An 11908-nucleotide genomic window follows, 5' to 3' on the forward strand; every position below is an offset into this window, starting at 1 on the left:
CATGACTGCTAAATGTTGCGTCAGTTGTCAGAGATTGCATTCTACCGTAAAAACATTGATTGATTTGAATGACAAGTGAAATTTAATGCAATGCATATTTACAATAATGAAGTTCTTTCTCCATCTTGGCTAAGGCAAGATAAGATAAGACAAGGACTATTTATGCAACTACCCGTCTCTCCCTCCCTACTCTTGTCAGCCCTATTTTACATCTCCCACACAGGGACGAATGCAAAGGTCCAGAGGTCCACATGTATGAGTGCCCTTTGACCCCGACGCCCCGTGAACTGGGACATTTACAGAGCATGTGTGTTCAAGATTCATACGTCTCACGCAAGAAACATGCAGTGCCGAAATGATCAGAACAACTCTTCACAGTTAATAAAAGTTTCCCATCAAGATGTTGGTAAAAAAGTTCGACATTGTTAGTGCGGTTGTCAATACTTGGAAAAGCTCAGTCTTCTTGCCAAAAGTCACTCAAGAGTATGACAGAATCCATCTTCTTTTTCCATCACTGTTTACATATTTCCTTGACATATTCCCATCACTTCACTGCGCAAATACATCAGCTAAAACCAGACTGATGTTACGGCCAGATTTCTGAAGGCAGGCCAAGCGATCCAGCTACTAACAGTCCGGCACCACCCTAAAGAAAAGTCTTTCAGCAGCAAATCCTGCAGATCTTTGACAGCTTTGGAGAACTTTCCACTCATCAAGGGTCGATTCATATCCACAAAGAATTTTAAGTTGGATACCTTTTTTTTGATGGACGGCCCATTTTATTGTTTGGGTTATTCTGGCAGAGTACAACCATAAATAACACATTTGAGAGAGAAAGGGAAGCAGAAAGGAACGGAGGGAGAGACTGACTTACATCCAGTTGTCAGTTATCAACCAGATTTCTAAACAACTGTCGAGATTAGGTTTGAATCATCATTTCCATGTCACTGGTTCTGCTAAATGAGCAAACGTGACCTTTACAAATACACTTGTGTGAAAAACGGTTGAAAGTCTGGGATACTTCTGGGAATGCACAGTCATATCCTTCAAGTGCTACTTCCCCACAGCCAACATATTTTATATAGAGTGGCCTTTTCTGTATGAATGCAAACCAAATGCCCATTAGTTCAGTTTGGGGCAGATTTCAGTGCTGAAATAAGAAGTATCCAACAATTTGTAGCTGCTGTAAAATAAATCATAAGATGAGAAAACAAAATGCCAGTATCCAAAGCAATATCCATTTGGCGAAACAAAGATTGGAACATCATCTGCATCATTTTCAGTTAAGAACCGGAAACTGCAATATCTGCCTTGTCAGCAAGACATTTAACGTTGTGTAATCTCAGCGAAGTTGGAGCCAGTAGTACCGGTTTGATCTAGAGAGGATACCAGTGTGAAGAAAAATAAAATAAAGAAAATTGCACATATCAATTTAATACTGAAACTGAGATCATAGAAATGTTTAAATATCATAACTCTTTTATTGAATTTCTACTAAATGATAAAAATAAGTCAATGAGGTGACCCTTTATACTGTAAAGTGGGCTGAACAGTGACCTCTTGTAGCAGGAGACAGAACAACTTCCTTACGCATTTAAACTTAATATCCAGGAGGAAACTTTAAGTAATGTTGACTCACTAGATCTGAAACTATTAGTAGATGTACCCATTGTGCGATTGACAGAAACTATTTAGTTAATCTTAAAGACATTTTTCAAGCTTATGCACTTAACTTTCTCTGATTCAAGCTTCTCCAAGTGTTTTTCTTAGACTACCTTTACTACCAGCGACTCAGATGAAAAAAATGGAAGCCTAACACTGAAAGTGTCGTTCTGGTGTTCGGCTGGTTCATGTGAACAAGCTTCATTCATGGCCAGTAAAGCAGCGGGAGGTGAGGAATAGCACCTGCGAGAGATAACATCCAGGGCTGCTGCCATATAGACACCACATGCTTGACGAAAAGCCCCCCTACTTAATACGCACCCACACCTTCATGTTTCTGCTTCTCGATACACTCTCACTCACCCCTAACCCTGCTACACACATGCAGACACACACACACACACACTGCATGAAAGTGAGGCTCTTAATGGAGTCATCAAAGGTAGAGCTGAGAGCAAAGAGTTGAGTCCAGAGAGGCATCTGGACAGCCTGGCCGTTTGAACAGAGCAGCCAGGAATGCCAGCTAATTACCCAGTGTGTGTGTGTGTGTGTGTGTGTGTGTGCGCGTGTGCGTGTGCGTGTAAGTACACATTGTGTGCGCACATAAATGTATGTGTGAGGAGAGACAAAGGAAACAAGAATGATACAGAAACAAACAAGGCACATGTGATTGACTGAGTATTATCTGTGCATGTACGTCTGAGGTGTAAAGTCTGATTTCTAACGCCAACAACTCCAACCACAACAGTTGGGACATCTCACTGGCAGCTGAACTGTAAATGAAAAATGTGTGAAATGAAGAGGACCATCACAGCACTTTGGCGGAAAACATAACTCCCGCCGTGTCAGGCCCGTGAAATGTTTTGACAGAAACTGGCAGTTTTGGCACTTTATCATGTTACAAAGTCAACTGTGTTAAAGGAATCACAATATCTCAGGTGGTTTGGTTTTTTTTCTTTCTCCTCTCCATCAAATTACCATTAACATCACTTGGAATCTCTCTTGATTTCCTCCCTTGTGTGTGGCATAACTGGCTGCGGTCTTGCTGCGCCCCGTAAAGTGATCTCAGATTATGCGGTGGTGGGATGATGAGCAGCGCAGGCGAGAAACTTAACGCTATCTGTTGCCTAGACCGCGGGTATTTTACACTGAGGGCTTTCACTCAGGTGATCCTTTTTGTTTAATTTGAAAATAATCTGGGTTTGTTTTTCTTTTCCCCGACCAGCTTTTGAAATTGCATACAGCCTGAAGAACAGTGTGTGGTTTAGGCTATTTCTGTCCAACAAGAAACAGTGATGTGAGTGTTCCTGTCATGGCAGGAAATAAAACCCTGCTGGTTGCAAGAATAAGCTTAATAACACAGCGAGTTTGGACTAAAAGGCTGTGCAATTTGAGTTTAATAACATTTATAACCCAGAAATCAAATACGAGCAAAACACATTTTGAAAATAAATCAATTTATAAAAAGTTATATTTCTGTCAGGATTGATCAATCTAAAACAAGCCTCTGTTTTTCAGCTTTGGTTAAAACTGTCGGCCAGAAAGGCTTTGATGTGGCCACTTAGTTCAGGACGATACTCTAGTTCACCACATGAGTCTAAACCAATACCTCAACGCTCCTCCTAACACAAACCATATACCAGTTTCAACCCCAAAACCAATGTCTTCCCTGGAACTCACCAAGTAAACTGCACCACTGAGAAGTGTTTGTTCTCTCTCAGACTTTATAAGGAGCCGGAAATACTCAATCATCAAGACAAAATAATGCATGGTAATGGAAGTCAGCACTGGCCCAGAAGAAATGGTTGCATGTCTCTTGCATCTATGGACAAATACAGCAGAATGTTTTTATATTTGCAACTGATATCTGATTTGGTGGTCCGTTTTTTCACATCTAAATTCTTCTTTTGTATGTTTGGTTTTCTTTTCTTTTAAGTCTTTGGTGGTTGCATTGATGCAAACATGTCGCAATGAATACGAGACATCGTCAATCACTCTGTTGCCATAGTTTCCAAGAGAAAAATGATCTTAGTGTTCAAACCTCAACTGATGCAAATCAGATATTAAATATATTTAAAAAAACATCATAGGGCCGTTTTGGTCGATGAAAAGTTTGTTTCTTGGATGAAACGTTTATATTTCACATCTTTAAAGGAGTGAGAGGATTGGTTGTTGCAGAAAAACATATAAAAGTCAAGGGTTCGTCCAAATGTCGAGAGTATTGGCAGCAGAATCAAAGTGCCAAACTATTTCTATTCTTCTCGCTGAGGAGAGTTCATGACACAAACTCATCCACGAGTGACAATATTTCTCAACACAGAGTGAGACCACTCCAGGCTGAAGGCACAAAGCAGACCCCTCACAGCTGGTCACCGTGTCGAGGTCAAATTGTGAACAACCGCTGTATAATCTTCAAGAAAGCCTCTGGATAAACAGTGGAAACATTTTTATAACCTCTCTTAACCTTTAAGTTCACCTGGAGTCTCATTGACCGTGTTTCTAGAGGGGGCCGGGCGAGGGGGTCGACGGGACGTCTGCAGTATGCGTCTATTCCTGTGTAGTGTCTTGTGTTTGGATTTGTGAGCGTGTGTGTGTGTGTGCGACCGTGCTGTTCAGAGAACTGCTTTTATCTCAGAAGTGACCAATGTTTGATTGAGCTCAAAAGACGTCCTGTAACAATTGTACACTTGAATAAATAGTTTTGCATAATCATAAAGTTACCCAATCTAATGTAGCATATCTCTAAAGATTGAATAACTAAATGATATTAGTTGGTGGCCTTCAGGGGTACAGAGAGCACTATAATATATCGCTCATTATAAATAAGAAAATATAAATATTGTTACTTGACATTTCATATGACATGGTAATTTCTACGCGTGAGATGGAAAGCTACTTATGTCTACTCAGTCACATTTAAACACTGAGGTTTACTGGGAAAGAGGAACTAAAGCTGAAAGGTTGACAAGGGTGGAGACAGAATTTACGAATATAAGGAAATGGGGCCATTTAAAGGGAATGATGATGATGATGATGAAGAAAGAATGCCAAAGAGGCGAAGAGGTCAGAAATAAAGTAACTCTCGTAACAATAAAAGCCTAAAACTGAAAATGACTACGCATCTGCTGTTTTGAATGTGCAGTCTGTTTTCGTGCATCAGAAGGCAGATTACCGTTCACATTTATGAATTTGACAGGGTCACATCGGAGTTTATTTCTGGCTACAAAACCCATTAAACATCATAGTGGTCTTAATGATGTGGTTGATGAACAGTTTCTTACTGTTAGAAAGCCAAGTTGTAGCGTGAGTGTTTAGGTTTGACTGGCAGAAATGTTTTTGGCCTGTGTTTCGAAAAGTCGCAGCGTTGCCCTGATACACACAGGTGTTTGCCCTTGGTGAGTTCTTCCAAAATGTTGATAGCGGAACATGTTCATGCTTTTTAAATTAAGTGCTGTTAGTGCTTTGGCTTATAAAACTTTAAAAACATAAATCCATGATTAGGATGGGCTGAGATCCAGTCGGCACAAGAAGTGAGAATAACAGTTTTACACTCTTTGAAAAAAAGAGAAAATGCCCTTAAAAAAACTCAAGGCGGCAATAAGGCAAAGTGTTGAATGCAAGTTTTAAGAGACTTGCACAGTGGGTTATGCACCAGACCTTTAAGCCTTTGCCTATGTGTGTATGCCTGACTGTGTGTGTGTGTGTGTGTGTGTGTGTGTGTGTGTGTGTGTGTGTGTGTGTGTGTGTGTGTGTGTGTGTGTGTGTTAATCACAAAAACCTGATGAATGGGTGTGTGTTACAAGCTCCGGTCCTGTTTTGCTCCCTCTCCCCGCCATAAACTCTGTTGTTGCAATCTAAGCCTTTTGTTGCAGCCTGGCCTTTTAACTCGCAGGCAGACGGGCTGCTCCTGGTAACTGGCAAAGGGGCCATAAAAGAGCCCTGTTCTTTGGTTTTGGACAAACCACATTAAACAGGAGAGGGAAAAGGGTTTGAACAGGTGGACCGGCATTTAGCGCAGTATGGACAGATCTTACTTTGACGGATCACAGCACGGAACCGTCAGCTGTGTGTGTAGTGAGATGGAACATTCTGAACCTGATAAATGTTGTGTTGTGGTACACGTCCGTGTGAGTAATGGACTTCACATAATGAGCCAACATGATGCACTGTGAGCCTGGAAAATCTACTTGAAGTTTAAAGGTTTAACAAGCCTTCACTGACCAAATAAAGGAGCCGTGGCGATGGATTAATGACTAGGATTACAAAAATAAACATAAATCAAAAACAGCAACATGCGTACAAGAGAAGATTTGTCTTTAAAAGCAAGACATCAAGTTCATTTTAATGCCATTTTGAAACATTTCAAAATTCAAAACAGTCTCTTTACTATTGCAATGAGCAATGGAGAAACAAGAGGTGACTACAATGACAGATTAGTAGCAAGGTCAAATTAGTGAGCGCAAAATAAAAGATATCTTAAAATATAGAGGGTTATGAGGACGAGCGAGGGGGAAGGGCACATAAGGAGCGTTTGGTAAGAAGACGGGCTAATATTAAGTTTAAAGAGAAATGTGGATAACGGGCATAATCTATAAAGTTCCTAATTGAATGTCCGTCTTCATTATTTCATAGTGACCTTAGTGCTTCTGTGTATCCAGCACAATACCTCTTTATAGAATTGATTCAATTGTATTAGCAGCATATCATGTCACAAGGTTGTCTATAAATCATGACTTGAACAGGAAGCTGCCTCATCCTGTCATTTTGAAATATCAGCAGTGAGTAATAAACCAGCAGAGATACTGTGCATGGACTTTCCCCGTTTCTCACTTCATCCGTCCAACTATTCCTGCAACAAGGCTCCACTTCCTACTGGCCCCTTTAGCTAATCCTCTCAAACCCCTGATAGTTTTACGGCTTGGTGTAACTGGCTTTAGGATGAGAGAAGAAAGGGCCGGCAACCACAGCTTAAACCAGTAATTGGTTCAGGCTTGAAAACTGATACGGACGCCTTGACCTCTTGCCAACCTAGCAGCCAGAATCCCTCTCGCTCCGTCCTGTCCGTGTGCCCGCCCGCCTGAGCTCCCCTGGTCAGAAAAACAAACATAGGACGGAGAAATGTTTTTTCCTGGCTTACACCTCGGTCCCAGGGCACGCAGCCCACAAGCTAACCAGCAAATAAACGGGGGGCAAGAGGCCGGTCTGAGGTCTGACTGTCACACAGTAAAAAAAAAAAAAAAGAGAGACGGAGGGAGACAAGACTGGGGTTCACTTGTGCAAAGGAAACTGAGATAATCCAGGTTTCTCCTGCAGTATTTCTAAGCTCTTTTGCAACATTTGAGATCCTAATTAAGAGTGATGCATGAACACTTACATTACAAGATCACATTTGTAATTGATTCTAATAGTAATATACTAACTAGGTGGTGTTTCAGTTTCCTTCATCTCCCAAACAATGTCCATATTTCTTCGTAAAGGCCATAACATTCAGCATTAATGCAGAGGGGTTAAGCAAATTGATCGATTATTAAACGAATGGAAAAATACTTCTTGGATTCAGCTTATTATTATTTATTTTTTGTTGTGTTTTTTTAAATAGTCTGGAATGTATCACTTGTCTTTTCGTTGTACTGATCAAACATATCAAGCATAACAAGATGCCTGGAAATATGTTGTAGGCATTAATAATGAAGTAATCACTAGTTTTTGCACTATTCATGCGTTGGGTTTCAGCTAAATGTAAGCTGAACAGAAAGGAAACCACAATGGACAAGAATAAAGTTCTGACATGTTTGTTCTCTGTCCCCCCCTACACCAGGTATGCTGGAGATCAAGTCAGTGGATGTGGGAGTCGTGGCCATCAGGGGCCTCAGCAGCAACTACTACCTGGCAATCAGCAAGAAGGGAGAGCTATACGGAGCAGTGAGTAGCTTCAGTACCTCTACAAAAACCTAATCAAAGTTCTTGCAAAAGAGACGTTTTTCACCCTGAATGGGAAAACCCTGCATCTTTGATTTTCTTAAATGATTACTAAAAACAAGGCTGCAGGGCTCTCTCACTTCCAGAAATAGGAACCACCGTCAGTCAATAAGAGCCCTCCTCTCTGCTACCTTGCTTAGCTCTCCACTCCATTCAGAAATAGGAAACAAAATCCTTCAGTTTCTCTTTTCTGCTTCAGTCCCTCTGGGGAGAGCAGCCCTTGTTTCATCTGTTTTCTCCCTCTCCCTCCTTTTCTTCATCTCATTCTCTCCCTGCTTTTTTCTCTCCTTTGCTTGCTTTGAAAGAGCCAACTTTCAGCGAGTCTCTATGGGAGCCACACCACAGATGTAATAACACACGGTAGAAAGAGACAGAGAGGCATTCTGTTGCATGGCCTGAAACTGAATTCCCATGACGTCTTCTGCTCGCTGCAACATAAGCCATAGTAGAGCGGCAGTGAAGGGCCGGCGTTCGATTACACTTGATGGGTTTACACAGTGCCTTCTTTATCCGGTCGTAATCAAATGAAATCATTGTTTCCAGGTTAATGCGCAGCAGGGACATGATTATGATTGCCTTTAAGTATAACCATGATTCAATTTGTATCGTAATATAATTCTTCAAAAAAACAATGATGACAGACAGATGAATTCACTGTGGTCTGTGCAAAATGAATCGTGCTCAACAGTTATTGCTCTATTAAATTGGTGACGATATTTGTTATGAATTCATCACTACACAGTTTATCTGTTTTAATCCACCATTTTAGTGGAAAGACGATCAGCACGCAGACACACACACATTGTTTGGTCGTACTTAGCACCAGCGCACGTTAAAAAGCTGCACAGTGTCTGTAAGATATTTTAATTTCGCTTTGGGAACATTCAGTTTTACTTCTGGAACCAATTTAAACAGCTGTGGCCAGAAACAGCGAGAGAGAGACACAGCGAGAGAGAGAGAGAGAGAGAGAGAGAGAGAGAGAAATAGAGAGAGACCAAGCTTAATTGTGTGTGTGTGTGTGTGTGTGTGTGTGCGCTTGTGTGCGAATACCTCTTTGCTTGCGAATAACTGCATCCAGTTAACTTGCTTTCTAAGCGGCATTAGCCTTAAGCGCAGGGGCAGCTTCCAGTAAACTGACAAACGTTACTCTCTCAGATCATTTTCTCTTTATTTACCGGTGGGTGGTCATTGCGGTAAAGTCATTCCACAAAAACGATGCCCTTTTCTGGTGCACAGCCCTAACCTTTAAGATGTCACGTCTCATGCTAACCTCTCTGCCCTCAGTCCTCTGACACACAAACATGTCTACAACCATAAGTCTCATGTCCATTTTGGTTAGAATTGGCCATGATTACGCTGGGGATAGTGTAGCAGAAAGAAATAAAACATCATGTTGATTGCTATGCTCAGAATAACAGCTAACATCTAAAGCAAGTTGTAAAAGTAACATGTGTAACCAGAAAACATTAAGGTTAAAAAGAGAAAATTAGAACATTCTTTGGTTACGGAGGTTATGAGTAAGAGAAGACCAGACTCAATCCATTTTGGGAGATAATTAAAAAAAGACAGTAGGTAAACAACTACAGCTGTACAGAAGAAGCCTTCTGGTTTGGGGCAGACACTTTCATATTACTGAGAAATGTTAAGATCTCACACAGATTAATCCTAATTCTGAAATTGACTCATCTTTACACCACCTGTTATTTTAATAATTTATATTTCAACATCACTAGTTCCTAAAGCTCAAAGAGATATTCAGTTAAGTGTCAAAGAGAAACTGAAGCTGCTTTCTTTTGTTAATAGAGAAACTGGAATAAGAATAATCTGACATTTCCACTCCTTGTCTTTCCCCTGCAGAGGGACTATGGTCCGGACTGCCGTCTAATTGAACGCATCGAGGAGAACAAGTACAACACCTACGCTTCAGCAGAGTGGCGCAACAAGAAGAAGCACATGTTTGTGGGACTGAACGCCAACGGCAAGCCAATGAGAGGGAAGAAAACACGGAGGAAAAACACTGCCACTCACTTCCTGCCCATTGTGGTACAACCACGATGATTGGACATATCAGCCATGAGAGAGCTCTGCACACTGCAGTGATCAGACTTTTCTGGAGTTACATCGATGGCTACATTGGACAGGTCTGAATCAGATCTGAATGATGCACTGAGGAGGGAACGAGCGGAAACATATGGACATTTTATCTCTGTTGGAAAAAGACATTTCTATTTTTAAAGAAAGAAATAAGATATATTGCTATACAATGTATATATTATTTTCTGTTTTAAGTTATCAAGTACATTGGCACAGTAGAAAATATGAAAGAAATGACTTCTGTGCCAACATTGGATTAGTAACTCACATTTCTCGATTTGTGTCTATGTGAAATGCTTGACTGGGAAGAAGTGAAATGACTAAATATGTAAGAGAGGAAAAGTAAAGAAGTATTAAAGGAAAGCTGACGGCAAAGGAAAGGATAAGAAAGGAAGAAATGATGAGATGAGGATGAGAAAGAATAGGAGGGAAGAAGCACCAACACAAGTCTAACACTATCATGTTCTTTTCTTTACATTTATTTATTTTGTGTAATATTTAACAAAAAAAGATCAAAAACACAATAATGACAAATTATTGTCTTTTTACCATTTATGCTTCTCTTTTTGAATTACTAATCATTTAAACCTGAATAAATATAAAAATATATTTGTCTTTAAGTTGTATGACTGACTTTGAATCATTTTAGATATTATCACCGTTCAATGATTGGTTGTTCACACTGTAACAGCGAAGAGATAGAAATACATATCAACTAAGCCTTCAAGCAGTTGACTGTATGACCCTGTATTAGATCCACTGCATTATTTGTATATTACAATGCCATTTTTTGGGAATTAAAAAAGAAAACGATAAAGCAACATTTCTATCCAAACAACTCCAAATCCATCTGATGAGACAATGAGATGAGTTCAAAGGTTTAAAAGTGAATTTGAAAAAGCATGACACATGTCACTCATGGCCCAAACTTTCTTTAGCTCTTAATCACATATCATGGTCTCAATAGGTAAATGGACTTTTACTCAGTCAGCTATGATTATTTTGTCAAACTACTATTTCAAAAGGTCAAGAATTACCTTTCAGAAGTTGTTGGCAATTTAAAAGCACAATAAAAGTCATAAGTTAAAAGCCTATAACAAACTGAGTCGGGTGAGCCATTTTAAAACCACGACATGAATCAGGAATCTGTTAGAGATTAGACTTTTGAAAGGAGTCCAGCAGAAAACCTGGTTGATGATTTCAGGGGATTTCATTTCTCGCTGCAAGATTCTCTCCCCTTACAAGTACACATGGCAAGCATGGCTTCCTGGAGGATAAACACCGTCTTTTCTGTGATAACAACAAAGACAAAACAGGCTTTAGAACTGGCCCACAAGCACACACACACACACACACACACACACACACACACACACACACACACACACACACATTATGAAGGCTGGGGGAAGAGGTGTGTGCATCAGTGTGGTCCAGCAGCTGGGGAAAGCCTCCTCCTTGACCTTACTTGTCTGAAAGCTGTTGCTGTGCCCCCCTGAGGCAGAGAGACACATGGAGCAGGGCATATGGTATAACGTAAATATCACTCCCTTGTTTATCACCTGATTCGAATTAACTATGATGTCATGTTTTCTTTATTCTTCTCTCGCTTTCCCTCTCTTTAAAACTGCCTCTCGTGTTGTTGCCGTCTGGGCCCTGCCATTTCCCCTCAGTGCTGCGTTCACATTCCCATTTTTTTCATTGTTTTTCAAACTTTTGTCATGTCTTGGTAGAGTTCAGATAGATTCCGGCAATTAGCAGGATCAGACCTAGAGCAAGGTTATCGCACAAACACACACAGACTTCCTCTGCCCAGGGCTGCAGCAGTTGTAATTCGTTCATTGCATTCATCACTTTCAACTCTCTGCCATCTGTTTCTCTGTGTGTGTGTGTGTGTGTGTGTGTGTGTGTGTGTGTGTGTAGGGTAATTTCTGAGAATGATGGAATCCACCGGAGTCGCTCCGTCCCGCTGTGTTTATTACTAAAACGTCCTAGATCCTCCTTTTGCGCTCAAGAATCCTCGATGCCTAACGCTCACGTCCAACGTGAGTAAGTATGATGCATCAGAGGGAGAATCAAATGTCCTTTCATCCTCCCAGGGCATCTCGTCCTTTGTTTATATGATTACTTGGGTGTTCTGTAAACGACATATCAAGTACAATTACTTTGAAAT

The 11908-nt window shown here is 40.6% G+C and overlaps 1 protein-coding gene across 1 annotated transcript in view; it reads left to right on the plus strand.

The window, feature by feature from the left end:
• LOC104961613 (fibroblast growth factor 5-like) overlaps window positions 1-10299 on the plus strand; it is a 29089-nt gene extending 18790 nt beyond the window's left edge. The window contains exons 3-4 of the mRNA XM_010789945.1: window positions 7481-7584; window positions 9499-10299. Coding sequence (XP_010788247.1) covers window positions 7481-7584; window positions 9499-9699 — 305 coding nt within the window. The 3' untranslated portion in view covers window positions 9700-10299. The remainder of the gene's footprint in view (window positions 1-7480; window positions 7585-9498) is intronic.
• The last annotated feature ends 1609 nt before the right edge of the window (window positions 10300-11908 follow it).

The sequence above is a fragment of the Notothenia coriiceps genome, unplaced genomic scaffold (assembly GCF_000735185.1).
Source record: "Notothenia coriiceps isolate Sejong01 unplaced genomic scaffold, NC01 NC01_scaffold00033467, whole genome shotgun sequence".
Taxonomy (NCBI): domain Eukaryota; kingdom Metazoa; phylum Chordata; class Actinopteri; order Perciformes; family Nototheniidae; genus Notothenia; species Notothenia coriiceps.